The sequence below is a fragment of the Vigna radiata genome, chromosome 4 (assembly GCF_000741045.1).
Source record: "Vigna radiata var. radiata cultivar VC1973A chromosome 4, Vradiata_ver6, whole genome shotgun sequence".
Classification (NCBI taxonomy): Eukaryota; Viridiplantae; Streptophyta; class Magnoliopsida; order Fabales; family Fabaceae; genus Vigna; species Vigna radiata.
The window spans coordinates 18,529,945-18,546,490 of NC_028354.1; the positions used below are offsets into that span (position 1 = coordinate 18,529,945).

The 16,546-nt window shown below is 33.7% G+C and overlaps 2 protein-coding genes and 1 pseudogene across 2 annotated transcripts; all 3 read left to right on the plus strand.

Moving 5' to 3' along the window:
- Nucleotides 1–1,300: 1,300 nt before the first annotated feature.
- Nucleotides 1,301–8,294, plus strand: LOC106758486 (receptor-like protein kinase FERONIA). The gene is made up of 3 exons (XM_022780179.1): nucleotides 1,301–1,904; nucleotides 7,574–8,046; nucleotides 8,127–8,294. The coding sequence occupies exons 1-2, from the start codon at nucleotides 1,301–1,303 to the stop codon at nucleotides 8,032–8,034; spliced, it is 1,065 nt and encodes a 354-aa protein (XP_022635900.1). The 3' UTR covers nucleotides 8,035–8,046; nucleotides 8,127–8,294.
- A 3,063-nt stretch (nucleotides 8,295–11,357) lies between these two features.
- LOC106759477 lies at nucleotides 11,358–12,782 on the plus strand (annotated as a pseudogene).
- A 1,416-nt stretch (nucleotides 12,783–14,198) lies between these two features.
- On the plus strand, nucleotides 14,199–15,610 carry LOC106759478 (receptor-like protein kinase FERONIA). Its single transcript, XM_014642663.2, has 2 exons — nucleotides 14,199–14,917; nucleotides 15,071–15,610. The coding sequence occupies exons 1-2, from the start codon at nucleotides 14,302–14,304 to the stop codon at nucleotides 15,508–15,510; spliced, it is 1,056 nt and encodes a 351-aa protein (XP_014498149.1). The 5' UTR covers nucleotides 14,199–14,301; the 3' UTR covers nucleotides 15,511–15,610.
- Nucleotides 15,611–16,546: the final 936 nt, after the last annotated feature.

The window sequence follows — 16,546 nt, forward strand, 5'->3', positions numbered from 1 at the left end:
CATTACATGAATCATGACATTAAACGTTATGTTGAACCATATCTAAAACTAGAGTGGTAAAATGAACCAATTCAACTTGTTTAAGCCTAACCCAATATTAGTCTATCAAAAATAATTTAGATTAGACTCACTTACTTATTGAAATCTGATTAAACTTTATAACATGGTCTGACAGGCTGTTGAGTTGGTGAACTAGTCTACCAGTTTCATTTTCTTCATTTTTTCAAACTTGACGAGTTAGACTGAAATTTTTTATTTTCACCATAAAAAAAGGTTGATTCTAAATTGAAAAGAACTAAAATGAATTATATTTTGAATTATTTCAAATTTTGATTGAGTTGTATCAAACTTTAATCAAATTGTCGTTAATATGAAGTGTAGTGATACAATTCAATCTTTTTTTCAATGAAGTTAGGTTGTGAGGTTGGCCTCATTCATCCGTGGAACTGGCCTGTCAGGCTATCGACGAGCAAAGTTAATTTGGATTTTTGAATTGAAAACGTTGTTCTGTTTTTGGACGAATTAGCCCGTCAAAAACTTTTTTCTATTCCTACAAGAGTAGGTTCATGCAAAGTCATAGACCAAGCTTTCACAGGCAAATAACAAATTTTCAAACTGATTGGCACTACCTTCTGTATGAGTTTATCACCCTCAAAAGATGAACAATTTGAAGCAATTAACAAACTTTTAGAAACTGGAGGAGTTTTACAGTAGATAATCCAAGGGAACAGAGTAAATTTCTTTCTTGTGCATAATAATATTTGTTACAATACTTCGTTCCCAATTAGGCCTGACATGAAACTCTTAACATTGTTTATCATATAAATGAACAAAAATTAACTAATTATATATCCTCCAAATACAAACCCTCATTGGTGTGTTTTACAGACATTCGGATGAAACGAGTTCAAACGGTAAGCATAGATTTTTTTTAAAAATGTTGATAAAAAAAAACAGCATTTTAAATAAATAAGCAACTCAATAGAAAAACAAAAACAACTTACGTCCTATACCTATACCAATTGTGGTTGCCTTTAATAGTTAATCTGCTTAAGTTATCTTTTTTCTATTTCAATAATTGTGTGCTTCACTTTATCTTTTCAGACAGGAAAAGAAAACACACCTTCAATGGTTGAAGATGAAAAGCAGTTCATATTCATTTTTTGATGTTGATCAACAAATTAAAGTATTGATCGAAATTAGTAAGAATATAGTGTCTAGCAAAAAGCTTTAAAATATGACCATGGGTGTATGTACTAAATAGACACTCAGTTCAATATCTGTGGCAAAAAAGGTAATAATGTTTCTGAAATGTTTTGGTGAGTCAAGTTCATCCGGAAGACAATATCCAACAGTAATAGAAGAGTTGTGTCATCATTTTTCTCTTGCTGATATTCAGAAATCAACCAACAATTTTGATCATAAAAGACTAATTGCACGAGGATGGGCTAAAGCATACAAAGGTTGTCTCCAGCATATTGATGGTTCTGATTACGCAGTCACAGTGAGGCGATTTAACGTGGAAGACAGTGAAATATTCAAAAGAGAAGTAGAGTTACTGTGTCAGCTTCATCACCCAAATTGTGTGTCTATTGTAGGATTTTGCAACCACAAAAAAGAGAAGATCATTGTGCAAGAATACAATAGGTCTCTACTTTACTACCTCCTAGATGATGTTAGGGAAGCACTGCCATGGAAGAAAAGGATAGAGATTTGCATAGGAGCAGCACGTGGACTACACTACCTTCATGCCGGACTCAAGCGCACCATCATTCACCGCAACATCAATTCTGCCAGCATTCTTTTGGATGACAACATGCACCCAAAACTCTCAAGTTTCGGCCATAGCATAATGGGAGCACATTTCAAAGAAAAGTCAAAACCAATACGAACGGATCCTGTAGGTAATTGTTCTTTAAGTATGTTATTGTAGCGTAATACATTGATGAGACTACGTGATTCGAAGAGCACGTGGTTGAAGAGTCTAATCAATTAAATAAAGATATATTTCTATGTTATTTTTTAGGAGGATTTTATACATGGTTTAGTTAATTAGTTTAGCAAATATTTCTCAAATTTGTTTCAGATTATGTTTTAATTTTTAGCACAAATATTTACTATTATGCTAAATAAAATATATCAGTTTTTCTTTCATTCTTTTGTATCTTATATTTTAAATCCTACAAATTGGTATCAAGAAGAATAAGGTATCTTACAATATAACCAACAAATACTTGTAACCACCAAATAGTCACCACACATAAGATGAAATTTGAAACATCTTTTACTATCATTTTTGTGCCTGTATTTGATAGACTAAACTATCAAATATGGACCGTCAAAATGGAAGCATATCTTGATACTAACGATGTATGGGAAGCAGTAGAAGAGGACTATGAAGTGTCTCCTCGCCAAATAATCCTACGGTTGCTCAAATGAAAAGTCGTAAAGAAAGAAGGCTTTGAAGGTCCAAAGCTAAATCAATGTTTTTCACAACAGTATCTCCGGTCATTTTCAATAGAATAATGACGATGAAAATAACACATGAAATCTAGAAGTTTTTGAAGGAAGAGTATGAAGGTAGTGAGAGAATCAAAGGAATGCAAGCTTTGAATCTGGTTTGAGAACTTGAGATGCAAAGGATGAAAGATTCGGAGACAATACAAATATGTCCTTTTAGCACTGACATTCCTGATTCTCGAATTGTTCAAAAACTACTTGTAACAATTTCAAAAAGATATATGAAGCCACATTAACTTCCTTAGAGAACTTAAAAATTCTTTCTACTATTAACTTGGTAGAACTTTTGGCCGCACTTCAAACTCCGGAACAAAGAAGACTCATGAGACAAGAAGGTAATATTGAAGGGGCTTCAGTAGTTAAATCATTGAAAAAAAAGGGCAAGTAAGGAAGTTTCAACCACAAAAACAATAGCAAATCCTCTCATGTTTTTCCATCGTCTCCTTTTTGTAAGAAAAACAATCATCCATAAACAAAGTGTTGGTGGAGGCCAGATGTGAAATGCCATAAATGTGGACAATTAGGGCATGTTGAGAAAATATGCAAGTCATAAAAAGAAAAACAAGAGAATGTACAATTTGTTGTTGAAGAGGATGAAGAAGAAGAACTTTTTGTTATTTCTTGTTTTGCTACTACAAGATCAATAGAAAGTTGGTTAAGTGATAGTGGTTGCATGAACCACATGACTAACGATCAAGAATTATTCAAAGATCTTGATGCAACCTACAACACAAAAGTCAAAATTGCAAACAGAGCAAAAATAGCAGTGAAGGGCAAAGTAACCATCGCGGTCAAAGGTTGCACAAGCTTGAAATTAATTCTTGATATTCTATACGTTCCTGAAATTGACCAAAACTTGTTGAGTGTTGGCCAACTTCTAGAAAAAGACTATAAAGTTCTATTTGAAGATAAAACTTGCATGACTAAAGACTCAAATAATAAATAATTATTCAAAGTTCAAATGAAAGGCAAAAACTTTGCCTTGAATTTGATTGATGAAGAGCAGTTGTGCACAAGGTTGAAGACAACATGCTGGTTTGGCATAAAAGGATGGGTCATTTTCATCATAGCGCTTTGCTCTATTTGTGGAAGAATGATCTTGTAAGGGTTGCCTGACTTGGAAGAGAAATCACATGTATACGCTGCTTGTTAATATGGAAAACAAACGAGGTTGCCTTTTCCAAAAGACAAATCTTGAAGACTGACAAGCAAGCTGCAGTTAATACATACGAATGTCAAAGGACCTCATAAAACTCCATCTCTAAATGGCAGTAAGTACTATATTGCTTTTATTGATGATTTATCAAGAATGTGTTGGATCATTTTCATGAAAAACAAAATTGAGGTTGCTAGCATATTTTACAAGTTTAAAGTGTGGGTTGAAAATCAAAGTGGAAGAAAGTTGTAGATATTAAGATCAAATAATGGTACAAAATATACGTCTTGTAAGTTCAACAAGTTTTGTGAAGATGCAAGGATAAAACATCAATTGACAACACCTTATACCCAACAACAAAATGAGGTTGTGGAGCGCAAATGATGAGATGTTTACTTTATGACAAAGATCTTCTGAAAAAAGTTTCAGCAGAGGTTACAAACACTTCTGTTTTTTTGGTTGAACAGATTGCCAACAAAAGCTCTTTCAAAATTAACCCCATTTTAAGCTTGGTATGGTTTTAAACCAAAATTGATAAATTTAAAACTCTTTGGTTGCTTGTGTTTCTTTTATATTCCACAGATCAAGAAAGACAAACTTGATAAAAAGGAAGAAGCGAGAATCTTTGTAGGCTATAGCTCAACATCAAAAGCCTATAGAATATTCTTGCCACATTGTAATAAAATTATTGTTAGCAGAGATGTGCAATTCTTTGAGGAATAAAAATGGAGCAAGGAAAGTGAGAAGAAATCGCTTCAAGTTCAGGAGGAAAGTGAAGAAGATGTGGATGACAAGCCAGTTAGAGGAACTAGATCTCTCTCTGATATTTATCAAAGATGTAATGTTGTTGTAATGGATCCTGTAGACTACAATGAAACTACAACTAATTCAAAATGGGTAAGTGCAATGAAGAAGGAGCTTAATATGATTGAAAAACATCAAATATGGGAGCTCACAGAGAAACCTAAAGATAAAAATGTCATTGGAGTAAAACGGGTTTATAGAACCAAGTTGATGGTCTGTAAACAAACATAAGACGAGGCTTATCGTGAAGGGATATGCGCATATGTTCAAGGTAGACTTTTCAAAAACTTTTTTTCCGGTTGCCAGGTTGGATACCATAAGGTTGTTGTTAGCTATTTTTGCACAAAAAGGTTGGATTATACATCACATGTGTCAGAACGGTGCAACGGAATGGTTAACGTGTTCAACAAACCAAAAGGGAGTGAATTGGTTTCTTATCGCAAATCGTTATTTTAATAATTTTCTCACCCAAAAATAATTTCCTTAAAACAATTTAAACAAATTAAAAGAGTAAGGAAGAGAGAAAATTGAACAAATTATTTTTATACTGGTTCAGATCATAGAGATCCTATATCCAGTTGTTAATCGCAACCGAGAATTAAAGTTTCACTAGCACAAACCAACAAATTGTTACAATTACAAAGAAAATAAAACAGTTTAAGGTTAGAACACCTCTCTTGTTACCCCCAAGAGATGAAACTCACTTTCCCTGTGACCCACAAGGGATGAACACCTCCTCTGAATCTTCACAAAGGATGAACACCTTCACTGAATGCTTCACGAAGGATGATAGGTTTTCAACTCAGCAACAACAACAACACTCAATCACACTCCTTGTGAAAGTTCTCGCTTTATGCCAATAACAATAACACTCAATCACACTACCTGTGAAAGTTCTCGCTCCATGCCAACAAGCCAAGTTTTCAAAGCCATAGCACAAGGGTTCAGCAAACCCCAGAACACTTATCATCGCACACTGCAGATAAGAATTTAGAAAAATACACTTTGTATCTTTCGTATTTTAGAATGAGAGTTCCAATATAATTTATAGATACCTCCAAAAATCCGTTGTCAACTAATTAATTGTGATAATCAATTATCCACTTATAGTAATTGATTATGCATTTAATGAATGCACAACGGTAAAAAACTTGCTTAAAAATTCTCATAATTGCTCGTGATAATCAATTATGGCAGGTCATAATTAATTACTGATAATCGATTATTATAATTTGATAATCGATTATCTTGAGTATAAAATGAGGTTTTCTGATTTAAAAATTAATTTTAACGCAACCTAAGGCAAGCAATACATAGAATCAAAGATAAACCACATCCTATACATCAATCTACTAAATTAAAAAAAGCTTTAATATAAAAACAAGTCTTCATGAAGATCTTTCTACAATAAGAACACTTAAGACTTGACTTTGAGACATCATCAAAATTTATTCTCTTTAACTTTATGCTAACAACATGGATGTTAAATCATCTTTTTTAAAGGGGTACTTGGAAGAATAAGTTTTTGTATAGCAGCTTAAAGGATTTATAGTTCATGGACAGAAGGAGAAAGTTTATCGGTTGAAAAAGGCCTTGTATGGCATAAAGCAGGCCCTAAGTTCTTGGTAAGGTAGAATTGATGCATATTTGATAAGCTTAGGCTTCGAAAAAAGTATAAGTGAGTTTACCTTGTATGTCAAGAAGACGGATGTTGGAATAGTCATTGTTTCCTTGTATGTTGATGACTGACTTATGATAGGAAATTCAAAGGAGGTGATTGAAGAGTTTAAAGGAGGAATGAAAGAAGCTTTTGAAATGATTGATCTTGGAAAAATGTCTTTTTTCCTTGGTATGCAGGTGCAACAAGATAGAGGTGAAGTCTTTGTATGTCAAGAAAAATATGCAAAGGAAATTCTTAGAAAGTAAAAAAATGAAGGAATGCAAGCCAATGAATCAAAAGGAGAAATGCAGCATTGAAGATAGAGATGAAAAGGTTGATGAAAAATTGTATAGAAGCTTAATAGGATGTCTGATGTATTTGACTCCAACCAAGCCGAACATTACTTATGCAGTAAGCTTGTTGTCACGATATATGCACTGTGCTAGTAAGATTCATTTTAAGGCAACCAAAAGAATCTTGAGATATATTAAGGGTACTATTGGTTAAGGAGTGAAGTTTCAGCCAGAGAAATATTTCAGTCTTTATGGATATTCATATAGTGATTGGGATGGGAGTGATGACAAGAAAAAAACTTTAGGCTACTTTTCCACATTTGGTTTTGGAGTTTTTTCATGAAATTCAAAGAAGCAAGAAGTCATAGCACAATCTACCACTGAAGTCGAATATGTAGTAGCTGTTGCAGCTGCAAATAAAGCAATTTGGCTAAAACTTATGGTTAATCTATACATAGAGCAAAAGGAAAGTACACAGGTTATTATTGATAATCAAGCTGCAATTTCAACTTCTAAGAACCCTATGTTTCATGGGAAAACAAAACATTTTAAGATAAAGTTGTATTTCCTAAGGGAGATGCAAAACAAGGTGACATGCAGCTGTTGTATTGCAAAACTGAAAATCAATTTGCTGATTTTTTAACAAAATCACTTCCTTAAGCAAGATTTGCATTTAAGATAAGGAGGACATTGTTGGGATTCTGTGAATCCAAAAAACATGTGATTGAAAGACTCCAGTCACTTAAATAAAGACATATATTCCTATACTATTTCTTAGGAGAATTTTATACATTATTTAGTTATTAGTTTAGCATATATTTCTCAAATTTGTTTCAAAATTTAGCATAAATATTGACTATTATATTTAATAAAATATATCAGCTTTCCTTTCATTCTTTTGTCTCTTATACTTAAAATCCTACATACATCATATAATTATATGCGGCTACAAAATAACTACCGGTTTTATTGAGCTTACTTACTCACTGCAACGAATTTTTGTCAATTAAATTAAACAAAGCTGATGATACTTTCACATTTCACATTTAGGTCTTGTTCATTACTTATCTCTAGAGTACATAAAGGATGGTACTGTGACACATAAATGTGATGTTTACGCATTTGGTATTGTTTTGCTAGAAGTTGTAACGGGAATAAGATTTTTTCCAATACCAAAAGAACTTAAGGGGAAGTGTGTTGAGGAGAATATTGATCCGAAAATCAAAGGAAAGATTGCACCAGAGTGTTGGCAAATGTTTATAGACATAGCCTTGAGATGCATAAAAGATGACCCTGACGAACGACCAGAAATGGGAGAAGTGGAGGTGCAACTTGAGCTTGCTCTATTGTTGCAGGAACAAGCAGATGTCACAAATATCGATAATGATTATACCTTATTCTCCAAAACTATTATTATCCCAAAATCAGAGGGGAACTTTCAGTATGTCATTGGCCTAAGAGAACAGGAAACCGTATGCAGTGACAAGGAGGGAAAATTTGTTATGCAGAAAAGCCAAGTGGCAAGTGATCTGCAAGCTGAGGCCATTAGGAGGAAAAGGCAACGAAGAGAGAATATTTTATGGAAGGACTTGGTGCAGTGACGGACGTGTGTGGTATAACTCTACCTGTTACTTCTATTGCTCTTTATTCTCTCTCTGACTATTGCTGATTTGCCTTCTAATCTTTCTGATAGGTTCTGCATTACCATGGATATGAAGAACGTTTATTTTTAGAAGTTGTTGTTTGTCTCTTTGAATTTTGGTTATTAGAATTTTTCAATTGTTCATTCTGAGTATACCCTTTTCAATTGTAGAATATTCTCTAGCTTTTTCATATAGCTTTGTTCTATAAAAGTATTGTTTCTGTCACAAATATTGATAGTGGTTATACCGTATTCTCCAAAACCTTTATTATCCCAAAATCATGGGGGAATTTTTAGTATGTCATTGGCCTAAAAGAACAGGAAACCGTATGCAGTGACTTAGAAGACATGTTCCATAAGTAATTTGAGTTTTTGAAGTAGTAAGGTTTGATTAAGATATCTCTAGCTTTTGTAGCTTTCTTTGTTCTTAGAATTTTTGTGAATGAGATTTTAAATGAAGTTGTCATTTTAATCGTTTTTGGCTAGTACAAATTTGAAGGTAGTGAAAATTGCAGCGTAGTGTTGGCAAGTCTTTGTAGATATATATCACATTAGGATGCAGGATGAACAACCAACAATGGAAGTTGAGCATGCTGTATGATAAAAACCAGCTACATCTTAGGAACAAATTGTTAGAAAATGACACTCATTTAGATGTTTCCGAATATGTTTCTGGTAGTTTTCATTTCTCATAAGTCTTACAATTTATAGGACTAACATTAGGTCTATCATCCACGGATCATATATAATAATACTCCCAATTATTACAAATAATACACCATAATAGACTCTTCCTCCTCCAATGCAATAAACACTACACTCTTAATAATTATTTGATAATTCCTATATTTAAGTTTATTTTTACAAAACTCTCCCTTAAACTTAAATTTTGTCTTCCTTCGTCAAGACTTTTTCATGTGCTTTAACCCAGACTAAACTTGCTCCTTTCATTAATACCTGATCTTTTTCTTCTCCCTCATATTCCTTTTGCGAAAATACAATTGGGAGGTTTTCATTCTCTAATTCAAAGATAACTTCATTAGAAAATTTTGATTCCTCCGAGTGTTTTTGACATTCAAATAGTAAACCCACGTTCTTCTGCTCCAAGTCTTCAACACACTTTTGCAAAATAAACACCTCAACTTGAACATTCACAACTTTATTAAGTTCTTCAAATTCTATCTTACGATAAAAATCGAAAATATAAAGTAGAAAATATAAAGTAGAATGTGTTTTCATAGGTTTTTTAATCACTTAAATAAAAATCGAAAATATAAGAATGATTACATTATACTTGAAATTTATAGCAAATACGAGTTAATCGGATTTTTATGGTACAGATCTCTGTTCTCTTACCAATCACACTACTGCTCCATGCTAGTCAATTGAAACAAAATTTCTACAAAGCCGATAAAATTGACCCAAAGTTTTGAAATATAGGGTTGGAGTTTAGTATTTGGAGTCAATTCAAACAAGAAAATCCTACTTCAAACAATTTGGCCAATTTGGTCAAGCAGTCTCCATTGATATTATTAATCGTTGACATGTGTTCGAGTTTTGAATCACTGTGAGGAAGGTATTCACCTATAAAGATTCTCTCACATTGAAGCTATTAAGAGATTTTTGAGTGAGTATATGAATATAAGTGATTATGAAATAAGATATTTGATAACATATATTTATAGCTTTCTTAGACCTATATTTAATAACTAATACATATGATTAGTGAATTCTGTTGTTTTAAATGGTTCTGTTTATATTTAAAATAATAATATACATCTCATAAATATTATATTTCTCCTATTTTAAATATATTAATATATTGTATAGATCTCACACTTAAATGATAGGCTTATTAAGCCATCTTAGTCAATAGAATGATAATATTGTAAATAACACTTAACCTTTTTACATAAAAAATTACATAATTTTTTTGTTTTAAAAAACCAACAAATTTTCTAAAATGATTTAAATATGTAAATCCTAATAGATTGTAACTAATATAGGAAACTCAACTAAGCAACCTTATATCTTTATATTTTAATATAAGATGGAATCGTTCCTTCTCCATTTTGGGTCACTAGCTTGTGACATTCAGACTTCTTTTCACCTTCTTTGCTTTTGAACCACGAACCAAACTGTTTGTCAGAATTAGTTACCATATGCATTTTACTCTTACATCTTTGCACCTCGTAGAATGTTTTTGAGATAGTCTCATCATCACTAGACCAGTGCAACTCACTACACCTGCATATAATTTATGGCAACTAACTTATATATCCTTCCTGTCATTTTCGCTATTTTTGGCTAATTTTGATATTTGGGTTCAAATCGTACATATGAAAGGTATTATTACAGTATATATATGAAATTTCAAATTATAGTATATTGTATATATGAAAGGTATTTCAAATTATATGTAAAAGATTTCAGCACATTAATTATAGGAATCAAGCTTACATAGATTAAGATATATGATATCTTTTCCTGACAAAATTTTCCATTCATGTTTTTCTTTTCTCCTAAGTGTAACTCAAACAATACAGTAAAAAGAAAAAACAACCAAATTATAACATTGTTTCTCCCTTCCTATTACAATAAAATTTTGTTAATGACTTCTATTAGATTTGTCTGTAACGTTGACATTCATGTCTGATATTAATTCAGATATGGAACAGATGAAGGAGAGATTTATCAAATTGTTGTTGGGTGTGGGCATGTAAAGGGAGTTATGTAAAAAATGTAAGGGATTTTTTTTTTCTACCATTCTTTCTATACCTATTGACATATAATGAACAAACTTGCAATATAACATTCCTTCTTCTTTTTCTGAGAGCTTCTTATCATGTTCTAATAATTATTATCTCCTAAAACTACAACTTCCACTTTTGGTGAACAAAAATGCCTAGAATCACTTGACAATAATTGCTTGTCCATTGGAAAGCTGATCCTAAGAATATATCATTCAACGATAGTAAATATATGTGAAACAAGTTTCATGATGTATCATATTTTGTTGAAGGTTTAAACTGAATGAAATTATGGTCTTACTTTGTTGACAATCCCAAACCTACCGTTCAACCAAAAACACCTTATCTTGACGGTTCCCCTGACCCACCTCCTTGAATGGTTGAAGAAGAACAGCCGTCCATATTCATTATATTTGATGTTTATCAATAAATTAAATTATTGATCGAAATTAATACGAATACATTGTCCAACAAGAAGCTTTAAAATATAACCATGGGTGTATGTACTAAATAGACACTCAGTTCAATCTCTGTGGCAAGAAACGTAATAATGTTTCTGAAATGTTTTGGTGAGTCAAGTTCATCTAAAAGACAATATCCAACAGTAATAGAAGAGTTGTGTCGTCATTTTTCTCTTGCTGATATTCAGAAATCAACCAACAATTTTGATCATAACAGAATAATTGCACGAGGATGGGTTAAAGCATACAAAGGTTGTCTCCAGCATGTTGATGGTTCTGATTACGCAGTCACAGTGAGGCGATTTAATGTGGAAGACAGTGAAATGTTCAAAAGAGAAGTAGAGTTACTGTGTCAGCTTCATCACCCAAATTGCGTGTCTATTGTAGGATTTTGCAACCACAAGAAAGAGAAGATCATTGTGCATGAATACTTGTCCAATAGATCTCTACTTTATTACCTCCAAGATGAGGTTAGGGAAGCACTGCCATGGAAAAAAAGGATAGAGATTTGCATAGGAGCAGCGCGTGGACTACACTACCTTCATGCCGGACTCAAGCGCACCATCATTCACTGCAACATCAATTCTGCCAGCATTCTTTTGGATGACAACATGCACCAAAACTCTCAGGTTTCAGCCTTATCATAATGGGAGCACATTTCAAAGAAAAGTCAAAACCAATACAAAGGGATCTTGTAGGTAATTTTTCTTTAAGTATGTTATTGTAGCGTAATACATCTTATAATTATATGCTGCTACAGAATAATTACCGGTTTTATTGAGCTTACTCACTGCAACGATTTTTTGTCAATTAAATCGAACAAAGCTGACGATACTTTCACATTTAGGTTTTGTTCACTACTTACCTCTGGAGTACATAAAGGACGGTACTGTCACACATAAATGTGATGTTTACGCATTTGGTATTGTTTTGCTAGAAGTTATAACGGGAACAAGATTTTTTCCAATGCTGGAAGAACTTATGGAGAAGTGTGTTGAGGAGAATATTGATCCGAAAATCAAAGGAAAGATTGCACCAGAGTGTTGGCAAGTGTTTATAGCCATAGCCTTGAGATGCATAAAGGATGAACCTGACGAACGACCAGAAATGGGTGAAGTGGAAGTGGAACTTGAGCTTGCTCTGTTGTTGCAGGAACAAGCAGATGTCACAAATATCGATACTGATTATACCTTATTCTCCAAAAACGTTATTATCCCAAAATCAGAGGGGAGTTTTCAGTATTGCATTGGCCTGAAAGAACAGGAAACCGTATGCAGTGACTTAGAAGACATGTTGTTGCAGGAACAAGCAGATGTCACTGTAACGTACCCAGGAAATGTTGAAGAGAGAGACAGGGAGAGAAATGTTGTTAGGCAGAAAAGCCACTTGGCAAGTGATCCGCAAACTGAGTTCATTAAGAAAAGAGTGAGGCAACGAGGGAACGTTAAGAAAATGGTGACGCAATCTTTATGGAAGGAATTTGTGTAGTGAGGGACTCCGTATGGTATGACTCTACCTGTTACTTCTGTTGCTCTCTATTCTCTTTCTGACCTTTTGATAGGTTTTGCATTGCCATGGACATGAAGAACGTTTGTTTTTAAAAGTTGTTGTTCGTCTTTTTTAATACTGGTGATTAGAATTTTTCAGTTGTTCATTCTGAGTATACACTTTTCAATTACAGAATATTATTCTCATATATCTCTATTTTATAAAAGTACTGTTTCAGTCACAAATATCGATAGTGTTGATTATACCGTATTCTCCAAAACCTTTATTATCCCAAAATGAAGGGGGAATTTTTAGTATGTCAGTGGCCTGAAAGAACAGGAAACCGTATGCAGTGACTTAGAAGACATGTTCCATAAGTAATTTAGTGAGCTTTTGAAGTAGTGAAGTTTGATTAAGATATCTCTAGCTGTTGTAGCTTTCTTTGTTCTTAGTATTTTTGTGAATGAGATTTTAAATAAGTTGTCATTGTAATCGTTTTTGGCTAGTACAAATTTGAAGGCAGTGAAAGTTGCAGCCTAGTGTTGGCATGCTCTGTCTGACAAAAACCAGCTACATCTTAGGACCAAATTGCAAACGAGTATCAGAGTTCTCCTGTAAGAAGGCAAGCAGGGATTGCAAGAAGTATGGTAAGGATTTCAGCGCAATTGTTTTGGCATTACATGAATCATGACATTAAACAGTATCCTCAACAATACCTATAACTTTGGGTGGTAAACCTCCAATTCAGCCTTTTTTAGTCTCGTTCAATATTTGCCTTCCAAAACAATTTAGGTTGGACTTGGTCTGCCAATTGAAACCGGTTCATCTTTACAACCCAACCTAGTTTGTTGCTAGACTGGTAGACTGGCAAGTTGGCCTTCCTGTTTCTTTTTTTCTCTTGTCATTGAAAGCGCAAGTGTTTATAGACATAGCCTTGAGATGTATAAAGGATGAACCTGACGAACGACCAGAAATGGGTAAGGTGGAGGTAGAACTTGAGCTTGCTCTGTTGTTGCAAGAACAAGCAGATGTCACAAACACCAATAGTTATTATACTTTATCGTCCAAAACCATTATTAACCCAAAATCTGAGTGGAGGTGGGGATATGACGCTGTGGCTACTAAGCTTTTGAAGTAGTCAAGCTTTTGAGATATTATATTGCTGCTATGGTCAAGAAACTTCTGCTGACATGATGTCGTTTTGAGATGACGACATGATCTCCATCATATATGACATAATTCATAATAGTTATCCCTTTTTATATTTTTCAAGCAATTATGTTGTGCTTCACTTTATTTTTTTTCTGACTTGTAAAGACAACACATCTTATCTTGACGGTCCACTACCACCTTCAATGATTGAGAAGAAAAGCTGTCCATATTCATTATTTGATGGTAAAACAATAAAGTAAAGTATTGATCGAAATTAATAAGAATATAGTGTCTAGCAAGAAGCTTTAAAATATAAGCATGGGTGTATGTACTAGATAGACACTCAGTTCAATCTCTGTGGCAAGAAACGTGATAATGTTTCTGAAATGTTTTGGTGAGTCAAGTTCATCCGGAAGACAATATCCAACAGTAATAGAAGAGTTGTGTCGTCATTTTTCTCTTGCTGATATTCAGAAATCAACCAACAATTTTGATCATAAGAGACTAATTGCACGAGGAGCATGGGTTAAAGTATACAAAGGTTGTCTCCAGCATATTGATGGTTCTGATTACGCGGTGGCAGTGAGGCGATTTAAGGAGGAGGAGAGTGAAACATTCAAAAGAGAAGTAGAGTTACTGTGTCAGCTTCATCACCCAAATTGTGTGTCTATTGTAGGATTTTGCAACCACGAAAAAGAGAAGATCATTGTGCATGAATACTTGTCCAATGGATCTCTAGATCGATACCTGGTAGATGATAAGGTTAGGGAAGCACTGCCATGGAAAAAAAGGATAGAGATTTGCATAGGATCAGCACGTGGACTACACTACCTTCATGCCGGACTCAAACGCACCATCATTCACCGCAACATCAATTCTGCCAGCATTCTTTTGGATGACAACATGCACCCAAAACTCTCAAGTTTCGGCCTTAGCATAATGGGAGCACATTTCAAAGAAAAGTCAAAACCAATACAAACGGATATTGTAGGTAATTGTTCTACAAGTATCTTATTGTAACGTAATACATCTTATAATTATATACTGCTACAGAATAATTACCGGTTTTATTGAGCTTACTTTCTCACTGCAACGAATTTTTGTCAATTAAATTGAACAAAGCTGATGATGCTTTCACATTTAGGTCATGCTGCCCACTTACCTCCGGAGTACATAAAGGACGGTACTGTCACACATAAATGTGATGTTTACGCATTTGGTGTTGTTCTGCTACAAGTTGTAGTGAGGGGAACAAGTATTTTTCCAATGCTAGAAGAACTTATGGGGAAGTGTGTTGAGGAGAATATTGATCCGAAAATCAAAGGAAAGATTGCACCAGAGTGTTGGCAAGTGTTTATAGACATAGCCTTGAGATGCATGAAGGATGAACCTGAGGAACGACCAGAAATGGGTGAAGTGGAGGTGCAACTTGAGTTTGCTCTGTTGTTGCAGGAACAAGCAGATGTCACAAACATCAATAGTTATTATACCTTATCGTCCAAAACCATTATTACCCGAAAATGCGAGTGGAGGTGGGGATTTGACGATGTGGCTAATAAGTTTTTTAAGTATAGTCAGGTTTAATAAGATATATCTAGCATTGTTCTTGGCATTTGATGAATGTGATTGTATAAGTTGTAATTCTAGCCGAGCGTAATGCATTTATTGTGATGCATTTATAATATACCTAAGAGGTTAGATAGATTGATGAGTGTGATTGTATAAATTGTGTGGGGAATATAATTATAAGTCAGAGTTTCACGTTAAATAGAAATGAAAAAGCAGAACATGAAAGACATTATTCAAGTCAAAAATCCATTAATCCATGGCCGTTATTAAAAAAAGGAGAATGTGTTTTCTTTGGGGTTAAAAGAGTAGCAATTAGGATAACAGATATGTGGGAAATTTTAAATCCATTGTATATGATCGAATCCAAGCCTTTACAGGAAAATTTTGGCAACCAATTTTCAAACATAAGTATGATTTATCACCTCAAAGGACAAAAAGTTTGAGTAATTTTCTTCCTTGGACATATAATATTGTACACTACATTCCAAACTAGTATTATAATTTGATACTTTCAATATTGTTTCTCTTACCAATTCATGCTAGTCAATTGAAACAAAATTTCTACAAAGTCAACAAAATTTCAAATAAAATTGACCCAAAGTTTTGAAATACAGGGTTGGATGGAGCAAGTTCAAACAAGAAAATAGGAATTAAAAATATAGAATGAAAACTTTTAGGTTAAATATATGTTTTGGTCCTCATATTTGTGTTCAATTCTCAATTGCGTCCTCATGTTTTTTTTTATCCCAATTGAATCCAAATATTTGTTAATTTGAGGCAATAAAACCCTCTCCTTTAAATTTTCATTAACGGCGTTTATAATTGCTGATTTCGTGTAAATCTTATATTAGGTAGAATTTTTTATTTAATTTATTATTAAGTATTTTAATAAGTGTTATATGACGTGGTATTATCTTATATTATTCAATTGCATGACATGTTATTTACTTTTGTGACACCCGGGCACTGACGAGGGCGGGGAGTGAACGCCGGTGCAAGAGGCATGGTGCAGGGGGCACAGACAAGGAGCGGCTCCTGGCAGGCTTCGAGT

Excerpts from the sequence above, each read along its gene's own strand:
- LOC106759478 (XM_014642663.2), top strand. The coding sequence starts at position 14,302 with ATGTTTCTGAAATGTTTTGGTGAGTCAAGTTCATCCGGAAGACAATAT. Across the intron at positions 14,918-15,070 it reads AATACAAACGGATATTGTAG|GTCATGCTGCCCACTTACCT; the intron begins GTAATTGTTCTA and ends TTTCACATTTAG.
- LOC106758486 (XM_022780179.1), top strand. The coding sequence starts at position 1,301 with ATGTTTCTGAAATGTTTTGGTGAGTCAAGTTCATCCGGAAGACAATAT. Across the intron at positions 1,905-7,573 it reads AATACGAACGGATCCTGTAG|AAGTTGTAACGGGAATAAGA; the intron begins GTAATTGTTCTT and ends TTGTTTTGCTAG.